Genomic DNA, 25,230 nt, shown 5'->3' with positions numbered 1-25,230 from the left:
GAGATTAGTTTGGATTGGTCTGCCATGTAGCATGCTCAGTATGTGTTGATATTCCTTTCTACCACACCGTTTTTGAAAGATATAACATTAGCCATCGGGAACTACAAAAGTTTAGCTACTTTTCTCAACAACACTGATGCCCTGAATTTTTAGCAGGCGTTAAATGGACAGATCAGTTAGAAAAAGTGACGGGCTACTTTCTGCACACGCCACAGTCAGTGTGAACCGGAGAGACTTGACAACACTGGCCAAACAAGCTACAAACAAAACTGAGTTAATGGTTTTGGTCTGCCGTGAAGCATTCATCCATGTATACGGGTAAGAGTCTAGCTATATTTTCAGATATTATACATATCTAATTTGATCAGAAAGTCATTTTCATTACAAGTTAAAGCATACTGTTAGCTAGTGAACGTTAGCTTGCTGGCTTGCTAGCTAACTTTACGTGTATGACCTGTGTAGCAATATTATTTGAGTCAGAAAGCCATTTGCATTGCTAGTTAAAGCCTAATGTTAGCTAGCTAGCTAACACTGAACCTAGTTGTAAGCTTTAGCTACCTGCAGATTCATAAAATAGCTATGACAATGTTTGTATTGGTAGTAGTACGAGTTTGGATTATGCCAGTTCATTGTTTAGCTAGCTAGCTACATGTATAAACTTCGCCAAATGATTACATGACCCATCAAGTTAGCAGGGTGCGTCTGGGGGTGATTACGGCCATCTATCTACATGTCTAGAAAATAGTGACCTATCCACTAAACTAGATGTGGCTGAGGGGTGGTTGTAGTATTTCCTTCACATAACCCTTCTGTATCCTGTGAATGTGACATATAAACTTTGATTTTATTTGATAGTGTGTTTACCAGAGATGGTAATGTGAACAACAACATTACCTGCACCAAAGTCAGATTAGGATACAGGCAAAGGACTAGATAAAGTGTATTTTTACCTGGAGTTTTTCCCTTATTGTAGGCTACTACTTTGTCCACTTTCAGTCTTGAAATCGTTGGATGTTTACTAAACTACTCACTCTGTTTAGCACATGGCCTCACATGTGAATCCTTAAAGAGATGGGTGGGGCTAAGGCTTATGAGGGTGTGAACGATGCAGAATGGGTGTAGACAAAGAGCGCTCCAGTAGATGAACCATTCAAGGGCCATTTTCTCATAAATGAGATTACAAGTTTATCAACTTTCAAAGCAGAATTACTGTCCCCATTGTTCCTCAACTGCAATGTATGATACCATTTTCTCGCTCCGAGTCTCTACCTTTATCCAATGTAAAAAAAAAATAATAATAATTTAAAAAAAAGATTACAAATTTTGCTACATAAGACCAAATCGAGGCGGTGGGTCAAAAACTCAGCAAAAAAATAAACGTTCTCTCACTGTCAACTGGAGGGTCCATCATGGTCTGGGGCAGTGTGTCACAGCATCATCGGATTGAGCTTGTTGTCATTGCAGGCAATCTCAACGATGTGCGTTACAGGGAAGACATCCTCCTCCCTCATGTGGTACCCTTCCTGCAGGCTAATCCTGACATGACCCTCCAGCATGACAATGCCACCAGCCATACTGCTCATTCTGTGCGTGATTTCCTGCAAGACAGGAATGTCAGTGTTCTGTCATGGCCAGCGAAGAGCCCGGATCTCAATCCCATTGAGCACGTCTTGGAGCTGTTGGATCGGAGGGTGAGGGCTAGGGCCATTCCCCCCAGAAATGTCCGGGAACTTGCCTTGGTGGAAGAGTGGGGTATCATCTCACAGCAAGAACTGGCAAATCTGGTGCAGTCCATGAAGAGGAGAAGCACAGCAGTACTTAATGCAGACTGTTACTTTTGATTTTGACCCCCCCCCCTTTGTTCAGGGATGCATTATTCCATTTCTGTTAGTCACATGTCTGTGGAACTTGTTCAGTTTATGTCTCAGGTTGTTGAAACTTGTGTAAATATTTGTATGAACATATGTCAAGTTTGCTGAAATAAATGCAGTTTAGTGAGAGGACGTTTCTTTTTTTTGCTGAGTTGATGATATGCACTGAGCTTGTATGATAATTTAAGCACACCGTTTGATTCAATAATTGACACAAAAATGACTAGAGGGAGTCCAACCAGCAATTGATTTGATTATGCCAGGCTGGGCTCAGACTTGCTGCTCTGTGTACATTTCTTAAAATAATTTCTTTAAAAAAAAAGAGAGAGTCACTTGCTATGTGACTAGCACCCGTTCTCTCTCGCCTCCCTGGTGCAGAGAACACCACAGAACATCTGTGTTTATCGCGCTGTAGGTGTTGCTGAAGCTGCAACATAATTAGAGCCATTTCTGACTGAAAAGTTCTGTTGCCGAAATCCCTCATTTGTTTAGGAAAAACATTCCCTATTCCTTTAACCCTTTCTCTCTTTACGTGACTCATGTATGCATCGCATGCACGTGACCAAAAACGTATTCGCATGGGACTAATATTACTAAAGAACGTTGGTTATGTAATTATTACTCCAGAATGTCCGTTATTCCAGAGGACAATTCTGACAGGATCTGTTTTTTTACAACTGACCCCTGTAATTCAATTTGGTTTTTTTTTCTCAATAAATTGGCAGTTATGACAGAAGAGTGAAGTTATGACGTGAAGATTTACATTTTAGTAATTTAGCAGACGTGAGTCTATACATTTTCATACTTTTTCCCCAGTACTGGTCTCCCGTGGTAATTAAACCCACAACCCTGGCGTTGCAAGTGCCATGCTCTACCAACTGAGCCACACGGGATACAGCATTTCAACATGTGGAGGTGATAGGGTCACACTGATAACTCAAGTTTCTAAACCATCTTTGGTATAGTGACGCCATAATATTTGAATTGATGAAGTGTGATCATAATCATTAGGATATTTTAGCAATCCACAGTATGTACTACAATGCCCTCCAGCCTTCAGATGTGAGCTAAACAGTGCAATTGCACTTGAGGTGCGTTATAAGGCTATGGATGACAAAGTTAAACTTATCATTTCCAAACGTTTAGGTTAGTTGTACGCTGCTTTACGATCTATTAACAGAAAGGGTTGCATGAAATATTTTTTTACTAATGCATTTCGCAATATTAAATTAATTTGCACAAAAACAAAGAAAAGCATTCACTGTGAAAGTTCATTGGCCTACATGTATTGATATATAGCTTATGCGCAGCACTTAGTTAAATTTATCGAATCAGTTATTTTCTTGCGCAAACCGGAGCAACACCTGTCAAACTCAGACATTTCTCTTAAAACACAGGGATGTCGATTTGCACTGGACTAGTATTATCCGAGGACATTGGAGTTCGCCCCCAAAAAGTAGGTTATTCTGGCTGGAATTGTTACTCTCCTTCCATGTAGAAATTACTGACATGGCAGATTTGGACAGGACTAAAATTACAGATGTGGTGTTTTGTGCTTGTGCACATAATTACATTACCCCAGTAAAATGAATCCTGTCTGAATAGGGCACAATATGTCCTGACCTATAGCATCATATCACATCAATAAATTGGTTATAAACTCTGAACACCGTAACACATGAGAGCAAAATGGATGCAAAGGATGTGACAAAAACTCAAAATGGGGAATGTTTACTGGTTGCTCAAGAGGTGAAGGGAAAGTAAGATGTGTGGAATAAATTTGCCAAGTTGTGGAAAATACTGGAGATCAAGAAAAAGAAGATAAAAAGCAAGCACTGCGTGCATATTATGTGTGCCAAACATGTGCTGCGTAGATTAAATTATAGTTTTTCTGACCGTTTGGAACAATGCAAACACTAAATAAATAAATAATACCAGAGAAGCTGTTTTAATGAGAAAAAGTGTAAAGCCTTTATTAAAGCATTGAAAAGACTAAACGCAGCCGAATTTGTGAAACTTTTTACTTGACATGTCATTGCATGAGGCTTGGTGCTTGCAGAATCAGTAGGTTATTAACCTGTTGGGGCTAGGAGGCAGTATTTTCACGGTCGGATAAAAAACGTACCCGATTTAAACTGGTTACTACTCTTGCCCAGAAACGAGAACATGCATATAATTAGTAGATTTGGATAGAAAACACTCTACAGTTTCTAAAACTGTTTGAATGGTGTCTGAGTATAACAGAACTCATATGGCAGGCCAAAACCTGAGAAGATTCCATACAGGAAGTGCCCTGTCTGACAATTTGTTGTCCTTCTGTTGCATCTCTATCGAAAATACAGCATCTGTGCTGTAACGTGACACTTTCTAAGGCTTCCATTGGCTCTCTAAAGCCGCCAGAAAGTGGAATGGGGTGTCTGCTGTCTCTGGGCAAAAGTACAGCAGCAGAGTTTGTAAGTGGTCAGCCTGGGGACAGTGAGACTGAGATGCGCATTCACGAGAGTTCTCAATTTTTTTCTTTCAGCCTTTGAATGAATACAACGTTGCCCGGCTAGAATATTATCGCTATTTTACGAGAATAAAATCAATTTTTATGCTATTTAAGCTTCTAAGTACGGTAATGGAATATTTCGATTTTTTTTGTCACGAAATGCACTCGCGAGTTACCTTCGGATAGTGACCTGAACGCAAGAACAAAACGGAGGTATTTGGATATAACTATGGATTATTTGGAACCAAAACAACATTTGTTGTTGAAGTAGAAGTCCTGGGAGAGCATTCTGACGAAGAACAGCAAAGGTAATCCAATTTTTCTAATAGTAATTCTGAGTTTAGTGAGCCCCAAACTTGGTGGGTGTCAAATTAGCTAGCCGTGATGGCCGGGCTATGTACTCAGAATATTGCAAAATGTGCTTTTGCCGAAAAGCTATTTTAAAATCTGACATAGCGTTTGCATAAAGGCGTTCTGTATCTATAATTCTTATAATAATTGTTATGTATTTTGTCAACATTTATCATGAGTAATTTAGTAAATTCACCGGAAGTTTTCGGTGGGTATGCTAGTTCAGAACATCACATGCTAATGTAAAAAGCTGTTTTTTGATATAAATATGAACTTGATTGAACAAAACATGCATGTATTGTATAACATAATGTCCTAGGAGTGTCATCTGATGAAGATCAAAGGTTAGTGCTGCATTTAGCTGTGGTTTTGGGTTTTGTGACATATATGCTTGCTTTTAAAATGGCTGTGTGATTATTTTTGGCAGGGTACTCTCCTGACATAATCTAATGTTTTGCTTTCGCTGTAAAGCCTTTTTGAAATCGGACAATGTGGTTAGATTAACGAGAGTCTTGTCTTTAAAATGGTGTAAAATAGTCATACGTTTGAGAAATTGAAGTTACAGCATTTGAGGTATTTGTATTTCGCGCCACGCGATTCCACTGGCTGTTGACTAGAGGTTAACCTCACTAGGGTAGGGGGCACTATTTTCACCTCTGGATGAAAAGCGTGCCCAAAGTAAACTGCCTGCTACTCAGGCCCAGAAGCTAGGATATGCATATAGATTTGGACAGAAAACACTCCAAAGTTTCTAAAACTGTTAAAATAATGTCTGTGAGTATAACAGAACTGAAATGGCAGGCGAAAACCTGAGGAAAATCCATCCAGAAAGTGCCATTATTTTGAAATGGCTGTTTTTCCAATGAAAGCCTATCCACCATTTAAAGGGATAGGACCCAGATTCCGTTCCCTATGGCTTCCACTAGTTGTGAACAGTCTTCAGACATTGTTTTAGGCTTTTATTCTGAAAAATGAGGGAGAAGGACAACTTTGAGTGAGTGGATAGTGGGATGTCCCCAGAGCTGTTTCCTGCGCACGACCGAGAGCGCGCCTTTCTTGTTTTTCTTTTATATTGACAAAGCTATTGTCCGGTTCAAATATTATCGATTATTTAGGCTAAAAACAACCTGAGGATTGATTATAAACATCGTTTGACATGTTTCTACGAACTTTACGGATACTATTTGGAATTTTCGTCTGCCTGTTGTGGTTTTTGGATATAAAAGAGGGAATTTATCAAACAAAACAAACATTTGTGTAACTGGGAGTCTTGTGAGTGCAACCATACAAAGATCAAAGGTAAGTGATTAATTTTATTGCTATTTCTGACTTTCATGACTAATCTACTAATGTTATGTGTACTGAGCGCTGTCCTCAGATAAATCGCATGGTTTGCTTATGCCGTAAAGCCTTTTTGAAATCTGACACGGCGGCTGGATTAACAACAAGTTCAGCTTTATTTTGATGTATTACACTTGTGAATTCATGAAAGTTCAATATTTATAGTAATTTAATTTGAATTTGGCGCTCTGCAATTTCACTGGATGTTGGCCAGGTGGGACGCTACCGTCCCACACTCCCTAGAGAGGTTAAACAAACACTCAAACAGGCAACAGAAGCTGCAACTCACTGCCTTCCTGAAGACAAACAATGTATAGAAAACGCTTCAGTCTGGTTTTAGACCCCATCATAGCACTGAGACTGCACTCGCGAAGGTGGTAAATGACATTTTAACGGCGTCAGACCAAGGCTCTGCATCTGTCCTCGCACTCCTAGACCTTAGTGCTGCTTTTGACACCATCGATCATGACATTCTTTTGGAGAGATTGGAAACCCAATTTAGTCTACACGGACAATTCTGGCCTGGTTTAGATCTTATCTGTCGGAAAGATATCAGATTGTCTCTGGATGGCTTGTCCTCTGACAAATCAACTGTAAATTCCGGTGTTCCTCAAGGTTCCGTTTTAGGACCACTATTCTTTTCACTATATAATTTACCTCTTGGTGATGTAATTTGGAAACATAATGCTAACTTTCACTGCTATGCGGACGACACACAGCTGTACATATCGATGAAACATGAAGCCCCAAAATTGTCCCCTCTGGAAGCCTGCGTTTCAGACATAAGGAAGTGGATGGTGGAAAATGTTTTACTTTTAAACTCAGACAAAACAGAGATGCTAGTTCTAGGTCCCAAGAAAGAAATAGATCTTCTGTTTGGTACTGACAATTAATCTTGATGGCTGTACAGTCTCAAAGAACTGAAGGACCTGGGCATTACTCTGGACCCTGATCTCTCTTTTGACGAACATATCAAGACTCTTACAAGGAGAGCTTTTTTTCAGCTTTGTAACATTGCAAAAAAAATCATCTTTCTGTCCAAAAATTAATACATGCTTTTGTCACTTCTAGGTTAGACTACTGCAACGCTCTACTTTCCGTCTACTCGGATAAAACACTAAACACACTTGTTAGTGCTAAACACGGCTGCTAGAATCTTGACTAGAACCAAAACATTTGATCATATTACTCCAGTGCTAGCCTCTACACTGGCTTCCTGTAAGTGATAGGGCTGATATCAAGATTTTACTGATAAGCATTACATGGGCTTGCTCCTACCCATCTCTCCGATTTGGTCCTGCCGTACATACCAACACGTATGCTACGGTCACAAGATGCAGGCCTCCATACTGTCCCAAGAATTTCTAAGCAAACAGTTGGAGGCAGGGCTTTCTCCTACAGAGCTCAATTTTTATGGAATGGTCTGCCTATCCATGTGAGAGATGCGGACTCGGTCTCAACCCTTAGGTCTTTATTGAAGACTCATCTCTTCAGTAGGTCCTATGATTGAGTGTAGTCTGGCCCAGGTGTGTGAAGATCAACGGAAAATCACTGGAACAACGAACCGCCCTTGCTGTCCCTGCCTGGCCAGTTACCCTCTCTCCACTGGGATTCTCTGCCTATTAACCCTATTACGGGGGCCGAGTCACTGGTCTCTTCCATCCAGTCCCTAGGATGGATGCGTCACTTGAGTGGGTTGAGTCACTGACGTGATCTTCCTGCCCGGGTTTGGTGCCCTCCTTGGGTTCGTGCCGTGGGGGAGATCTTCGGGAGCTATACTCAGCCTTGTCTCAGGGTAGTGAGTTGGTGGTTTGAAGATGTCCCTCTTGTGGTGTGGGGGCTGTGCTTTGGCAAAGTGGGTGGGGTTATATCTTGCCTGGTTGGCCCTGTCCGTGTGTATCGTCAGACAGGGCCACAGTGTCTCCCGACCCCTCCTGTCTCAACCTCCAATATATATGCTGCAATAGTTTGTGTCGGGGGGCTAGGGTTAGTCTTACGTCTGGAGTATTTCTCCTGTCTTATCCGGTGTACTGTGTGAATTTAAGTATGCTCCCTCTAATTCGCTCTCTCGCCCCCTCTCCTCCCGAAGGATCTGAACCCTGGAACCATGTCTCAGGACAATCTGGCCTGAAGACTCCTTGCTGTCCCCAGTCCACCTGGTCGTGCTGCTGCTCCAGTTTCAAACGTTCTGCCTGCGGCTATGGAACCCAGACATGTTCACCGAACGTGCTACCTTGTCCCGGACTTGCTGTTTTTCGACTCGCTCTCTCTACCGCACCTGCTGTCTCGAACTCTGAACACTCGGCTATGAAAAGCCAACTGACATTTACTCCTGAGGTGCTGACCTGTTGCACCCTCTACAAACACTGATTATTATTATTTTACCCTGCTGGTCATCTATGAACATTTGAACATCTTGGCCATGTACTGTTATAATCTCCACCCAGCACAGCCAGAAGAGGACTGGCCACCCCTCATAGCCTGGTTCCTCTCTAGGTTTCTTCCTAGGTTCCGGCCTTTCTACTGAGTTTTTCCTAGCCACCGTGCTTCTACATCTGCATTGCTTGCAGTTTGGGGTTTTAGGCTGGGTTTCTGTATAGCATTTTGTGACATCGGCTGATGTAAAAAGGGCTTTATGAATACATTTGATTGGTTGATTGATCGATCTGACTTATTTTTGTAGATATACTGATTATTTATAAAGCCAGGCACATTTAACAGTTAATTAGGTCGAAAATCAATAGCTTAACTTGTGGTTTGCTCCAGTGTTGTAGTTTGAGACCGGTGTCGAGACCACATATTGAGAGTCTCGGTGCCGGATGCATTTGTACTCTGTCTTGACTTGGAATAAAAAATGATCAGCTTCCATTCAGTCAGCGCACAAAATCACTTCGCCAGGCCAAATATATACAGTCCTTTCTTAAAACATGAATATCTTAACAGCCTTTATATACCGTACCAGTCAAAAGTTGACACTTACTCATTCAAGGGTTTTTGTAACATTTTTACATTGTAGAATAATAGTGAAGACATCAAAACTATGAAATAACACATATGGAACCATGTAGTAACCAACAACAAAAAATAAAAGTGTTCAACAAATCAAAATATATTTAAAAATTTCAGATTCTTCAAAGTTGCCACCCTTTGACTGGATGACAGCTTTGCACACTCTTGGCATTCTCTCAACCAGCTTCATGAGGAATGCTTTTCCAACAGTCTTGAAGGAGTTCCCACATATGCTGAGCACTTGTTGGCTGCTTTTCCTTCACTCTGCAGTCCAACTCATCCCAAACCATCTCAAATTGGGTTGAGGTCAGGTGATTGTGGAGGCCAGGTCATCTGATGCAGCACTCAATCACTCTCCTTCTTGGTCAAAAAGCCCTTACACAGCCTGGAGGTGTGTTTTGGGTCATTGTTCTGTAGAAAAACAAATGATAGTCCCACTAAGCACAATTCAGATGGGATGACGTATCACTGCATAATGCTGTGGTAGCCATGCTGGTTTAGTGTGCCTTGAATTCTAAATACACTAGTGACAGTGTCACCAGCAAAGCACCCCCACAACTCCTTCTCCATGCTTTACAGTGGGAACCACACATGCGGAGATCATCAATTTACCTAATCTGGATATAACAAAGACACGGTGGTTGGAACGAAAAATCTGAACATTTGGACTCATCAGATCAAAAGGACAGATTTCCACCGGTCTAATGTCCATTGCTCGTGTTTCTCTTCTTATTATTGGTATCCTTTAGTAGTGGTTTCTTTGCAGAAATTCAACCATGAAGGCCTGATTCAGAGTCTCCTCTGAACAGTTGATGTTGAGATGTGTCTGTTACTTGAACTCTGTGAAGCATTTATTTGGGCTGCAATCTGAGGTGCAGTTAGCTAATGAACTTTTCCTCTGCATAGGTAACTCTGGGTCTTCCTTTCCTGTGGCGGTCCTCATGAGAGCCAGTTTCATCATAGTGCTTGATGGTTTTTACGACTGCACTTTAAGAAACTTTCAAAGTTCTTCAAATTTTCCGGATTGACTGACCTTCATGTCTTAAAGTAATGATGGATTGTCGTTTCTCTTTGCTTATTTGAGCTGTTCTTGGCATAATATGGACATGGTCTTTTACCGAATAGGGCTATCTTCTGTATACCACTCCTACCTTGTCACAACACAACTGATTGGCTCAAATGCATTAAGAAGGAAAGAAATTCCACAAATTAACTTTTAACAGGCACACCTGTTAATTGAAATGCATTACAGGTGACTCCCTCATGAAGTTGGTTGAGAGAATGCCAAGAGTGTGCAAAGCTGTCATCAAGGCAAAGGGTGGCTACTTTGAAGAATCTGAAATATAAAATATATTTTTATTAAACCATTTTTTGGTTACTACATGATTCCATAAAAACCCTGGAATGAGTAGGTGCCCAAACCTTTGACTGGTACTGTATATTTTTCACTGCTCAATTAAAGAAATCTCGGTCAACTGATGGACTCTGCGATCCCAACGGCCTCCACAATGGATCAGTCCACTCAGACAAGCGTGAATCAGGTATCTTGCGCACCATGACATTTTTTTATAAAAAAGGTTTTGCTACTGCTCGACTAAAGAAATCTCAGTCGACCAACAACCTATCGACATGAGGACAGCCCTATCTCTCTGACAGAACGTTTATATAAGTTCTATCTAGTGCTGCAGTATAACCATGTGACATAGCTCTCGCTCTACCTCGCTCTCCCTGAGAGGGGTGCACACTGACAGACGACCCCTCTGACTCGTTGTTGGACTTAGGAACAAACACATTTTCAAAATTTGCCTATATTCCCCTTTAATATGGAGTTGAGTTTTTATTTACTGTAGGAAGGTGAGAAAGTGCACAGTTACGTAGTCTTAATTAGCCTAACTAGTGCTACCTAGCTAACTTCACTTGGTTTGATACAGTCAAGACAGACACTATGTAATCAGATGAGATGATAACTAACCAGCAATAAGTTAGTCTACCAGCACGAGTCGGCTTAGTTGCCCCTCCCTGCACCCCTCGTTACTCACACCACATGGTGTGAGTAACTCTGCTGCTTCTCTCCCTCGTACATTACAGCTCCGGTTAATGAAGTAGCAAAAAAGATACACTGCTCAAAAAAATAAAGGGAACACTAAAATAACACATCCTAGATCTGAATGAATGAAATAATCTTATTAAATACTTTTTTCTTTACATAGTTGAATGTGCTGACAACAAAATCACACAAAAATAATCAATGGAAATCCAATTTATCAACCCAGGGAGGTCTGGATTTGGAGTCACACTCAAAATTAAAGTGGAAAACCACACTACAGACTGATCCAACTTTGATGTAATGTCCTTAAAACAAGTCAAAATGAGGCTCAGTAGTGTGTGTGGCCTCCACGTGCCTGTATGACCTCCCTACAATGCCTGGGCATGCTCCTGATGAGGTGGCGGATGGTCTCCTGAGGGATCTCCTCCCAGACCTGGACTAAAGCATCCGCCAACTCCTGGACAGTCTGTGGTGCAACGTGGCATTGGTGGATGGAGCGAGACATGATGTCCCAGATGTGCTCAATTGGATTCAGGTCTGGGGAACGGGCGGGCCAGTCCATAGCATCAATGCCTTCCTCTTGCAGGAACTGCTGACACACTCCAGCCACATGAGGTCTAGCATTGTCTTGCATTAGGAGGAACCCAGGGCCAACTGCACCAGCATATGGTCTCACAAGGGGTCTAAGGATCTCATCTCGGTACCTAATGGCAGTCAGGCTACCTCTGGCGAGCACATGGAGGGCTGTGTGGCCCCCCAAAGAAATGCCACTCCACACCATGACTGACCCACCGCCAAACCGGTCATGCTGGAGGATGTTGCAGGCAGCAGAACGTTCTCCATGGCGTCTCCAGACTCTGTCACGTCTGTCACATGTGCTCAGTGTGAACCTGCTTTCATCTGTGAAAAGCACAGGGCGCCAGTGGCGAATTTGCCAATCTTGGTGTTCTCTGGCAAATGCCAAACGTCCTGTACGGTGTTGGGCTGTAAGCACAACCCCCACCTGTGGACGTCGGGCCCTCATACCACCCTCATGGAGTCTGTTTCTGACCGTTTGAGCAGACACATGCACATTTGTGGCCTGCTGGAGGTCATTTTGCAGGGCTCTGGCAGTGGTCCTCCTGCTCCTCCTTGCACAAAGCCGGAGGTAGCGGTCCTGCTGCTGGGTTGTTGCCCTCCTACGGCCTCCTCCATATCTCCTGATGTACTGGCCTGTCTCCTGGTAACGCCTCCATGCTCTGGACACTACGCTGACAGACACAGCAAACCTTCTTGCCACAGCTCGCATTGATGTGCCATCCTGGATGAGCTGCACTACCTGAGCCACTTGTGTGGGTTGTAGACTCCGTCTCATGCTACCACTAGAGTGAAAGCACCGCCAGCATTCAAAAGTGACCAAAACATCAGCCAGGAAGCATAGGAAGTGGTCTGTGGTCCCCACCTGCAGAACCACTCCTTTATTGGGGGTGTCTTGCTAATTGCCTATAATTTCCACCTGTTGTCTATTCCATTTGCACAACAGCATGTGAAATTTATTGTCAATCAGTGTTGCTTCCTAAGTGGACAGTTTGATTTTACAGAAGTGTAATTGACTTGGAGTTACATTGTGTTGTTTAAGTGTTCCCTTTATTTTTTTGAGCAGTGTATATTCCCCTGCCTAAAGTTACAGCTTTGTTGGGTTAAGTATTTGTTAATTTAACTTTTTTTCCTATGATGTGGATCGGGACCCGTTTTATGACCGTTTTGTGATAACTGCACTGTGAATAGAATTTGATATGTTTTTCAGTTAGGATTTTTCAAGTTAAAGATGACAATTTTTTTTAAATGTTTAAATGTTCACACCCCTAAACTGTATAAAAATAATAATACCAGTCTCACCAGACACAATGTTGCTGCTGATGATCTTGCCGCCCAGTGTGGCTAGAGACTTCGGGACCACCGTGATGATACTGCCACTGGTGGTCTTGACATAGGTGGCACCACTGGCAGACGTCGCCATCCTGGCTCCAATAGTGGAGCTCATGGCGGGCCTTGAGTAAGTGGCCTGGGTGCCTGAACAAAAACAATGTTTTTCCTCAATTTAAAAAGGGCCTTGCTTATCACAGTTTTCTTTCACCACATCAATATTTAAAGATAGAATAAAGGATAAAAGCACACAGAACAACGCCTAAACAATTAACTTAATTGAGTATTATATACACATGCTTGGACAAGAGTTCTGTCTGTTTAGGGAGTTTTCTATGAGAAATTACACCTGTGGGCTGGGACACCAGCTTGGTGGTCATGATGGCCCCGTTGCTACTGACGACCATGATGGGGGAGGAGCTGCTGCTGGGTATGCCTGCAGAGGAGGGCTTGGGCAGGATCTTACTGGGCTGCATCTGCTGGGTGATGATTTTCACACCTATAGGAACAATTAGACAAATAAGTAATTACATAGGTCACATATTTGTCTTCTCCCCAGATTTTCTGTACACTTAAAGTTCAGGCGAGAACGTCCAGAAAATGAAACATTGCACACTCATTAAAAAGAAAATGGGAAACTCAGTGTAGAGTACTAACGCCAGTGGGTTTGGGGTTTACGCCCTGTACTCACCTGACTCCTGCTTGATCTGGATGATGGGCTTGGAGCTGGGGGGAATGTTGGAGGCCTGGCCCATGGCGCCAGCCCCCATGGGGGAGCCCTGCTGCAGCTGTTTGGGGGACTGCGGGTGCTGCTTGGGGAACTGGGACAGAATCTGTGTGGGAGAGCCCACCATGGTCTTAGGAGAGGGGAGCCTGGCAGAGGCCACCTTCACCCCTGCCGATGAGCCACCTGGCACAGGGAGAGGAAAGGGTGTTCCAATCAGAGATGCACAATTCCAGTTTAAAATGTGTACTTAATAGATAGATACAAAAGTATGTGGACACCTCAAATTTGTGGAATTGGCTATTTCAGCCACACACTGTTGCTGACAGGTGTATAAAAATCGAGCACAGTCATGTAATCTCAATAGACAAACATTGGCAGTAGAATACCTTTACTGAAGAGCTCAGCAAATTTCAATGTGGCAAAGTCATAGGATGCCACCTTTTCAACAATTCAGTTTGTTACATTTCTTCCGTGCTAGAGCTGCCCCGGTCAACTGTAAGTGTAGTTATTGTGTAGTAAGTGGAAATGTCTAGGAGCAACAACGGCTCACCTGCGAAGTGGTAGGCCACACAAGCTCATAGAACGGGACCGCCGAGTGCTGTAGCACGTCGAAATAGTCTGTCCTCGGTTGCAACACTCACTACTGAGTTCCAAACTGCCTCTGGAAGCAAAGTCAGCACAAGAACTGTTCGTCAGGAGCTTCATGAAATGGGTTTCCGTGGCCGAGCAGCCGCACACAAGCCTAAGATCACCATGCGCAATGCAAAGCATCGGATGGAGTGGTGTAAAGCTCGCCGCCATTGGACTCTGGAGCAGCGGATACGTGTTCTCTGAAGTAATGAATTACGCTTCACCGTCTGGCAGTCAGACAGACAAATCTGGGTTTGGCTGATGCCAGGAGAACACCACCTACCCCAATGCTTACTGCCAACTGTAAAGTTTGGTGGAAGAGGAATAATGGTCTGGGGCTGTTTGTCATGGTTCAGGCTAGGCCCCTTAGTTCCAGTGGAAGGAAATCTTAATGCTACAGCATACAATGACATTCTAGACAATTCTGTGCTTCAACTTTGTGGCAACAGTTTGGGGAAGGCCCTCTCCTGTTTCAGCATGACAATGCCCCCGTGCACAAAGCGATGTCCATACAGAAATGGTTTGTTGAGATCAGTGTGGAAGAACTTGATTGGCCTGCAGAGCCCAGACGTCAACCCCATCAAAAACCTTTCGGATGAATTGGAACACTGACTGAGAGCCAAGCCTAATTGCCCAACATCAGTGCCCGACCTCACTAATGCTTGTGGCTGAATGGAAGCAAGTCCCTGCCGCAACGTTCCAACATCTAGTGGAAAGCCTTCCCAGAAGAGTGGAGGCTGTTACGGCAGCAAAGGGGGGACCAATTCCATATTAATGCCCATGATTTTGGAATTAGATGTTCAATGAGCACCAGTCCAAAGTTTGGACACACCTACTCATTCCAGGGTTTTTCATTATTTTTACAATTTTCTACATTGTAGAATAATAGTAAAGACATCCAAGCTATTAAATAACACACATGGAATCATGTAGTAACCAAAAGTGTAAAAATCAAAATATATTTTATATTTGAGATTCTTCAAAGTAGCCAACCTTTGCCTTGAGGACAGCTTTGCACGCACTTGGCATTCTCTTAACCAGCTTCATGAGGTAGTCACCTGGAAAGCATTTCAATTAACTGGTGTGCCTGTTAAAAGTTAATTTGTGGAATTTCTTTCCTTCTTAATGTGTTTGAGCATATCAGATTTTTTGTGACAAGGTAGGGGTGGCATACAGAAGACAGCCCTATTCGGTAAAAGACCAAGTCCATATTATGTCAAGAACAGCACAAATATGCAAAAAGAAACGACAATCCATCATTACTTTAAGACATGAAGGTCAGTCAATTCAGAACTTTGAAAGTTTCTTCAAGTGCAGTCGCAAAAACCATCAAGCGCTATGATGAAACTGGCTCTCATGAGGACCGCCAAAGGAAAGCAAGACCCAGAGTTACATCTGATGCATAGGCTAAGTTCATTAGAGTTACCAGCCTCAGAAATTGCAGCCCAAATAAATGATTCAAAGATTGCAAGTAAAAAACATCTCAACATCAACTGTTCAGAGGAGACTGCATGAATCAGGCCTTCATGGTCAAATTGCTGCAAATAAACCCCTACTAAAGGACACCAACAAGAAGAAGAGAATTGCTTGGTCCAGGAAACATGAGCAATGGACATTATACCGGTAGACATCGTGTCTTTTGTGTGTGTGTGTGTGTGTGTGTGTGTGTGTGTGTGTGTGTGTGTGTGTGTATATTTTGGCTTGGCCTATAAAACCCTCAAACTTTTACAGATGCACAACTGAGAGCGGCAACTGCCCCGCATGCAACTACAGAGCTATCCAGAGGGTGGTTCGGTCTGCCCAACGCATCACCGGGGCTAAACCACCTGCCCACCAGGACACCTACAGCATCCGATGTCAAGGGCATCAACCACCCGAGCCACAGCCTGTTCACCCCGCTATCATCCAGAAGGCGAGGTCAGTACAGGTACATCAAAGCTGGGACCAAGAGACTGAAAAACAGCTTCCATCTTAAGGCTATCAGATGGTAAGATAGCTGGCTAGTGATGGCTTCCACCCAGTTAAGCAACTCTGCACCTTAGAGGCTGCTGCCGAGTGGCGCAGCGGTCTAAGGCACTGCATCTTATTGCTAGAGGAGTCACTACAGACCCTGATTCGATTCCAGGCTGTATCACAACCGGCCGTGATTGGGAGTCCCATAGGGCGGTGCACAATTGGCCCAGCATCATACGGGTTAGGGTTTGGCCGGGGTATTGTATTGTAAATAAGAATTTGTTCTTAACTGACTAGCCTAGTTTAATAAAGGTTAAATTAAAATATACATAGAATTACTGGCCACGTTAATAATGTTTACATACAGCTTTACTCAACTCATATTTACTGTATTTGCTTGATCAAATATATATATAGATAGTTGAAGTTTACATACACCTTAGCCAAATACATTTAAACTCAGTTTCACAATTCCTGACATTAAATCCTAGTAAAAATTCCCTGTCTTAGGTCAGTTAGGATCACCACTTTATTTTAAGAATGTGAAATGTCAGAATAGTAGTAGAGAGTGATTTATTTCAGCTTTTATTTCTTTCATCACATTCCCAGTGGGTAAGAAGTTTACATACCAAATGAGTATCATTGCCTATACATTGTTTAACTTGGGTCAAACATTTCGGGTAGCCTTCCACAATAAGTTGGGTGAATTTTGGCCCATTCCTCCTGACAGAGCTGGTGTAACTGAGTTTATAGGCTTCCTTGCTCACACACGCCTTTTCCAGTTCTACCCACACATTTTCTACAAAATGAAGGTCAGGGCTTTGTGATGGCCACTCCAATACATTGACTTTGTTGTCCTTAAGCCATTTTGCCACAACTTCGGAAGTACGTTTGGGGTCATTGTCCATTTGGAAGACCCATATGCAACCAAGCTTTAACTTCCTGACTGATGTCTTGAGATGTTGCTTCAATATATCCACATATTTTTCCCACCTCACGATGCCATCCATTTTGTGAAGTGCATCAGTCCCTCCTGCAGCAAAGCACCCCTACAACATGATGCTGCCACCCCCGTGCTTCACGGTTGGGATAAGGTTCTTCGGCTTGCAAGCCTCCCCATTTTCCCTCCAAACATAAGGATGGTCATTATGGCCAAACAGTTATATTTTTGTTTCATCAGAGCAGAGGACACTTCTCCAAAAAGTACAATCTTTGTCCCCATGTGCAGTTGCAAACCGTAGTCTGGCTTTTTTTATGGCGGGTGTGGAGCAGTGGCTTCTTCCTTGCTGAGCAGCCTTTCAGGTTATGTCGATATAGGACTCGTTTTACTGTGGATATAGATACTTTTGTACCTGTTTCCTCCAGCATCTTCACAGAGTCCTTTGCTGTTGTTCTGGGATTGATTTGCACTTTTCGCAACAAAGTACGTTCATCTCTAGGAGACAGAACGCGTCTCCTTCCTGAGCGGTATGACGGCTGTGTGGTCCCATGGTGTTTATACTTGCGTACTGTTGTTTGTACAGATGAACGTGGTACCTTCAGGCGTGTGGAAATTGCTGCCACAGATGAACCAGACTTGGAGGTCTACAATTTTTTTTTCTGAGGTCTTGGCTGATTTCCCATGATGTTAAGCAAAGAGGCACTGAGTGAAGGTAGGCCTTGAAATACATCCACAGGTAAACCTCCAATTGAATCAAATGTCAATTAGCCTATCAGAAGCTTCTAAAGCCATGACATAATTTTCTCGAATTTTCCAAACTGTTTAAAAGGCACAGTCAACTTAGTGTATGTAAACTTCTGACCCACTGGAATTGTGATACAGTGAATTATAAGTTAAATAATCTGTTAACAATTGTTGGAAAAATTACTTGTGTCATGCACAAAGTAGATATCCTAACCGACTTGCCAAAACTATAGTTTGTTAACAAGAAATTTGTGGAGTGGTTGAAAAACGAGTTTTAATGACTCCAACCTAAGTTTATGTAAACTTCCGACTTCAACTGTATATATTCCATTCTTTTACTTTTAGATTTATTGTTGTGAATCGTTTTTAGATACTAAGGCACTCAGATACTACTGCACTGTTGGAGAACAAGCATTTCTCTGCACCCGCAATAACATCTGCTAAATGTGTATGTGACTAGTAAAATTTGATTTTGCGGGACACTCAAACCTACTCTGCGCTATGGTCGACATGAGCACAGACGGGCTGGAGGAGACCACGGTGGTCACAGCGACAGTGTTGGGGGCCAAGGAGGGACTTGAGCTGGCCGGGATGAACACCGTCTGTTTCTGGCTGGCCGAGGTCAGCATGGAGGTGGAAACCAGCTTTGACATGGCCGCCGCGTAGTTGTGGGAATGAGACTTGGACAGGATGTTGGGAACGAAGTTGGAGCTTGGAGAGGTCGTCACAATGATTACCTGACAAATCAGACATTAAACAGTAAGTTATACAGCCACGTACAATCAAGTTCATATACTAAACAAAAATAGTAACGCATCATGTAAAGTGTTGGCTGAAATAAAAGATGGGATTGTCTGGGGGGGTGCTGAGAAGTATTTCTGTCTGTAATAAAGCCATTTTGTGGGGCCCCAGCCCAGTCAATTGAAATACATAGGGCCTAATGAATTTCTTTCAATTGACTGATTTCCTTATATGAACGGTAACTCAGTAAAATCTTTGAAATTGTTGCTTTATATATTTCTGTTCAGTGTGTGTACAAAATCACTTGCACATCAAGTTTGCAGACATTATGCAAAAATTACGATCATACAAACATATTCAACCATTCCTATAGTATTTGTCTTACACCTAGCTATATTGACTCTGACTATAGAACAAGAGTCTTTTTTACGAATTACAGACAGTTCTCTCCTGCTCACCTTCTGCGTGGTGGTGTTGGTGGTCTGGGTGGTGGGCTTGGTGAAGGTGATCTTGACGGGGGACATGTGCGGTGGCAGCGAGTTGGCGATGCTCTGCATGATGTTGCTCATCTTGGGGCTGCCGCTTACTGGCACGGTGATGGTCTTGGACAAGGGAGGGGCAACCTTGGCCAGCTCCTTCAGCACCACGGGGGAGGAGCTCGAGGAGTTGGTCCGCCTCCGCTTGCGTGGCTTCTCGTCCTCGTCAGAGCAGCTAACGCCTGGGAGTGAGAGTTTGACAGAGGGAGAGAAAAACTAAAACATACAGACAGAGACAAATGGAATTTGAGACAAAAAAATTCATTGATACATTAAAAGGTTTTGCACTGTTCTGATTTACAGGTTCTGTTTAAGGAGTGTTACACCGGAGATCCCTTAACCAATGCAACGCTCTTAAACAGTTATTTTTCTTTCCAAAGTAAAGGAATAAACAAACATGGAATCTCTGTTCTGACACTCACTTTTCACATAGACAGTGCTCCCGCTGGGCAGCACCACCACGTTGGAGGCAGGGCTGGCCGGACGGGGGGATTTCACCGTGGCTGTTGCACTGCCGCTGGGCGCCGTGGCACTGGTGGGGGTGGACGTGGTGCTTGTGTAGGAGTAGCAAACAACCACTGCAAACAAATAACAACCATACTTCATATAAAAATACACTATAAGGCGAGATAAGTCACTGATAATTTATAGTCTTCCTCCCTCTTCCGTTGATCCTGCAGGTATATTTTTTCATCTCCAAAATCCCTCCGGTTATGATTAGGAGTAAAGTATTCTGATCCTAAATCTGTGGTTAAGGGCAATTTCCACCTTGAGCTGTCGGTGATCTTACCTTCTTTATTTCCTGTTTCCGCAGGCAGCAAGAGAGAAGCATTCTGATTGGCTGTGGCGCTGGCCACTGCGTTGGCAGTCACGGTGAATGCCGTCTGGGGGACCAGTCTGGGCATCAAGGGGACCAGCCGACGTCCCTCGATTGACCACTCTGAGGAGCTGTTGGGACCCGACATGCTGTGACAAATGAGAATTGTCATGGTAAATTGATGGACTGATGAGTGTACTAGTATTTGGTAGTAAGTCATTATGTGTATGTAGTTTTAGTATTGATCATCTTGGGGGGGTAACATGACTTACTGATAGGCAATGGTGGTAAGGCGCTCATCATTGACGGCCCTACGGACCTCGGCACGATGACGCTCTGTTGAAATGCTGTGGGAGACAACCATACAATTAGCTAAGTAAGAATGAGCAATTAAGTCACAGACAAAGTTTGTATTTACAAAGGGACATATATTTCCTAGGTTCCTCTAGCAATGGAGAAGAAAAAAAATACAGTGACTTTGCAGGTTTACCTGAGGACTCTAGTGAGTTCTCCGAGGAGGTCCTTCTTGTCCTTGGTGAGGTCGCCTTGGGCTCGCAAAGCACTGATTACTCCGGCGTATGCCTCCAGCTCTGTTGAAGCAATACAGGCTATCATTAAAAACAACTTTGCTTTCACTCTGAAACATCAGAAACATTTTGGGTCCTTTGAAAGTGACAAGTCACTTAACGCATGAGGCAAGCCAGAGAGGCCGGAGAAGTAGAAATGGTCTTACCAAGTTTACGGAGGATTCTCTTACACTCATCCCTGCCCAGGTCAAGGAGGGTGGGCCACACCACAGGCATGGTGCCGATCAGATGCGGTTTCACCTGCTGAATCAGCAACTACATTTAGAGTGAGCAGAGGAGGAGAGGACATGGCACATATGTCATCTTCTAGACCAGTGTTTCCCAACCCTCGTCCTCAAGTATCCCAAACAGTACACATTTTTGTTACAGCCCTGGAAACCCCATCTCATTCAGGGCTTGACGATTAGTTGACAAGTTGAATTAGGTGTGCTTGTCCAGGGTTACAATAAAAATGTGTTCCAGATTATCCATACCATACAAATCCTTAATTTGAAATATAAATGAGTTTCTTCAATTCTGGATGTTACTATAAACAAGCACGGCCAGCGGCTTCCAAATCAGGATTGATACTAGCTTCGGACTGCAACTAGCATCTTGACAGGATATTGGGCACAGAATGTCCCGTCAAGATCCTAGTTGCTGTCCGAAGCTAGATTGAAACAAGCCAACTAACCTAAGGTCTGTTATGAGTACGCTTATTCCCTGAGTTGGAACCTGCTGACCATGCTTTCAGTAAGAGGTTTAAATAATCCAAAAATCAGGGTTAGCTATAATGTTACGATCTAGACATCAATGACATAGCTAGTTGGCTAGCTCTTTCAGTAGCCTAGGGGCAATTACACAGTAACAGAATGATGCTAAGCTTCTGATTTTCCCCTTTAAAATGTATGCCAAACAAAAACCAATGATTGCAAAGTTAAACAAACCCTACAACCTGGTAGACTCGATGTAGTCAGTGGTACACTCCACTGACACTCATCGCAACTAAACTCTGTTGGAAGGAGTTGAGTTTACTAAGCTAAGAGATCCTAAACCCAATGTTCTGTCGATCCTATTTGTGGTCCGAAGCTAGGCACCCGTAAACTAGACCCGTAGGCAAAGTTAAACCATAAATCTATGCACAAGGACGACTTTTAACAATTTCAATTGAACATTTTACAAAACACATTTACTTAAATAACAGTGCAGATGCAAAGTTTGGTAACAGAATGACGGCACCAACGGCACATACCGTCAAACTTTACATCTGTTATTCAAGTAAAAGTGTTTTTGTAAAATTTTCTGTGGAAATGTTTAAAAGTCGTCCTTGTGCATAGATTTATGGTTTAACTTTGCCTACGGGTCTAGTTTACGGGTGCCTAGCTTCGGACCACAAATAGGATCGACAGAACATTGGGTTTAGGATCTCTTAGCTTAGTAAACTCAACTCCTTCCAACAGAGTTTAGTTGCGATGAGTGTCAGTGGAGTGTACCACTGACTACATCGAGTCTACCAGTCGATGTCCATTATTTCATGCTTTCCTTGTACCTATGGTTTGTCATGTGTAACTGCAAGCTTTTCTTTGGGTGCTAAAATCCATAGTTTTTGATAAAAGTATCATTTTAATTGACCTCTGCCAAGGGAGCCGGTGTTTGTTAATGAAGAAGGAGAAGCCCGTCATTACTTTGTTTTGTCAAGGGACACAAAGAATGGAAGTGAAAAATGTAAGGTTGTACATAGGCTGCTGTTTGGCTGCAATAAGGAGATACACTTTTTTTCTAGTAATGCATTGTTATTGATTATTGCATTGTTGGGTTTTGAGTTTGCAAGGAAGGCATTTCACTGTACTTGTGCATGTGACATTAACTTGAAACTTACTTGGCAACACTTTTGTCGTATCTTGAGTCTGAAGAAAATGTTACCATAAACGTCGGTGTCCAGTTGCAGGTGGCTCTAAAAAAACAAACAATAATAATAGACAGATATTAAATCCACCTTTTGCACTGACAGGAGTTCCCTCGTCATTTTGGCTGCCAGACATCTCGCATTTCTCAACACGGCCACATGTAGAAGTGACAGGGTGTCACAGTGCAACCAAAACAAAGACCTACACACATGCATGAGTCATTGCTCACTTGGATTTAAAATCTTTCTGCATTTCTCTGTTTTTCTTTAGAACCACATGCAACTGGACAGACCTTTATAAAATACACTTTTCTTCCAAATCAAGAACTTAAGAAATATTGCCAAGAATAGATTAACTTTACACTAGCGAAGCTGTAATTGCAATATGGAGACTCACATATCCCGTTACGACTGTAGCTATCTACCTAGTCTAGATCAAAGTTGCGGTCCGAAGCTAAAGGGTGCCATATATAACTTACCAACTTTAAACATTACAGCAAATAAACACTGTGTACAAAATATTAGGAACACCTGCTCTTTCCATGACAGTTTTCACCTGGTCAGTCTATGATCCCTTACTGATGTCACTTATTAAATCCACTTCAATCAGTGCAGAAGAAGGAAAAGTTACAGGTTAAATGATTTTTAAGCCTTGAAACATGGATTGTGTATGTTTGTCATTCAAAGGGTGAATGGGCAAGACAAAATATTGAAGTGCCTTTGAACGGGGTATGGTTGTAGACGCCATGCGCAATGGTTCGAGTGTGTCAAGAACTGAAATGCCGCTGGGTTTCACACTCAACTATCTCCCGTGTGTAACAAGAATGGTCCACCACCCAAAGGACATCCAGCCAACTTGTCACAACTGTGGGAAACATTGGAGTAAACATGGGCCAACATCCCTGTGGTACACTTTCGAAACCTTGTGTAGTCCATTCACTGAATAACTGAGGGTGTTCTGAGGACAAGGGGGGGGGGTGTAAGTCAGTGTATATTCGTATAATATCTTGTTAAACTGTGTTTGCATATCTGATGTTATCAATGATTTAAAATTGTCCAAGCATCCCCCAGAAAAATGTAGCAAGTAAGCTAGCTAGATTCGTTACCGAAGTTATTCGGCTAACTCGGAGTGAACTTCCCGTCTTCCAACTTACCATGTAGTGTTGAGACAAGCACAACGTCGTTATTACAGTCCTGATTTACAGGATGAAGCGATTCGCTACATATTAATCCAAAGTCAGTTGCACCCGCCAAAACATGACAGATACATGTTTTTATTTACTGAGGATCCACCTCAGTTCAATAGACCTTCCATTCCGCCATGATTGAACGACGCCAAAACACTCGGGCCTGAAATAATACTGTCTAAACATAAGCCTGGATTGGATTGACACATAACTTGGAAATAATCACCATTGTTTCGAACAAATATGGATCCAGTTAGGAATCGCCATCACCAATATTTTTTTTAACATACAGAATAATTTAAAGACCTCTAAAAAATAAACTCATGAAGTTATCCACTGACATCAATCCAAATAGGCGCTTTTTTTACCCCTAGTTTTAGGACCATTTACGTCACTGTTGACGTTCTTCGTACCACCATCTTTGGGTATAATTGCGCGTTCACAAACAACTGGGAACTGAGAAATCGCCGACTTCAATGCGTTCAAACAACTGAAACAAAAATAAATCGATTTGAGCGGTCATTCAACTCGGAATTCCAACTCGGGAAATCGAGCCTCTTTCTATTGATGGGTTCAAGACAACTGGGAACTCGGGGAAAGAAACTAGGTCAAATCATTAATGTCGAAAAAACCGCGCTCTAGAAAAAGGCCTGAGTTCCCGACTTGGAATTCCGAGCTCGTTTTTGGTCCGAGTTCCCAGTTGTCTTGAACAACTGAAGTCGGAAACCGAGTTCCAAAGCTCGAAATTGCTTTGAACTAGGCATAGAGTTCCGACTTTCCTATGGAACGCTGTTTGGTCTTTGCGTGTCAAAAAGATACGTAAAATAAAATGAAAAGCTTATTTAACATGTCAAATAGTGTTATTTGACGTGTATCTTTTTATGGAACGCCGTTTGGGTCTTTGCGTGTCAAAAAGATACACGTCAAATAACACAGTTTAATTGTAGAATGTTGGGTAGCTAAATTTAGCTTGGTACCTAGCTAGCACAAATACAACCAGCCTGAAAACAATGACCAGTATAAACTGCCGTCATTTTCATTATTGTTGACAATGATTTAGGAATTCTTGTGAGTAAGTATTAGCTAGGTAACCACTTGTTCGCCTATTGAAATTGAACCAGTTCTTGAAAATAAATAGCTAGCCATCCACTAAACCCTGTTGCCAAAAGCTAAGGTTATAAGCAGCCAGCTAGCTTCATGACGCTCGACTGGACAGGGTTATGTGTTGTGACGCTAGCCACAATAAGGATTAGGCACAATGATGGAATTTGTGGGTTGCTTTCAAAATAAAAGTACTGTAAATTAAACGGAAGGGAGCAGGTCTCCAACCCTCGCCCGAATTCCAGCGCGCTATCCACTGTGCCGCAAAAGCATGCTCGAGCGCAGAGTCGATATCCGTGCTTATAAACCCAGTCAAAGAGTGCGTCCTCGCGATAGCTTGCCAAGCACATGCACTGTCGTGAATGCA

The 25,230-nt window shown here is 42.7% G+C and overlaps 1 protein-coding gene across 5 annotated transcripts in view; it reads right to left on the bottom strand.

The window, feature by feature from the left end:
• The window catches only part of LOC106567549 (BRCA2-interacting transcriptional repressor EMSY), a 54,234-nt gene extending 29,253 nt beyond the window's left edge, over positions 1–24,981 (bottom strand). The window contains exons 1-12 of one of the 5 annotated variants that reach the window (XM_014136993.2): positions 23,730–24,981; positions 22,549–22,623; positions 20,837–20,945; positions 20,594–20,693; positions 20,376–20,450; positions 20,077–20,252; positions 19,709–19,864; positions 19,209–19,468; positions 18,503–18,746; positions 13,707–13,925; positions 13,365–13,514; positions 12,989–13,162 (exon numbers count right to left, since the gene is read on the bottom strand). In XM_014136993.2, the coding sequence (XP_013992468.2) occupies positions 12,989–13,162; positions 13,365–13,514; positions 13,707–13,925; positions 18,503–18,746; positions 19,209–19,468; positions 19,709–19,864; positions 20,077–20,252; positions 20,376–20,450; positions 20,594–20,693; positions 20,837–20,945; positions 22,549–22,623; positions 23,730–23,732 (1,741 nt within the window). In that variant the 5' untranslated portion in view covers positions 23,733–24,981. The remainder of the gene's footprint in view (positions 1–12,988; positions 13,163–13,364; positions 13,515–13,706; positions 13,926–18,502; positions 18,747–19,208; positions 19,469–19,708; positions 19,865–20,076; positions 20,253–20,375; positions 20,451–20,593; positions 20,694–20,836; positions 20,946–22,548; positions 22,624–23,729) is intronic. The other 4 variants (XM_014136994.2, XM_014136995.2, XM_014136996.2 and 1 more) reach the window with 4 other exon arrangements.
• Positions 24,982–25,230: the final 249 nt, after the last annotated feature.

This window comes from Salmo salar, chromosome ssa13 (assembly GCF_905237065.1).
Source record: "Salmo salar chromosome ssa13, Ssal_v3.1, whole genome shotgun sequence".
Lineage (NCBI taxonomy): Eukaryota > Metazoa > Chordata > Actinopteri > Salmoniformes > Salmonidae > Salmo > Salmo salar.
Note: the sequence above shows the minus strand (reverse complement) of the source record. Positions and strands in the feature narration are given on the sequence as shown.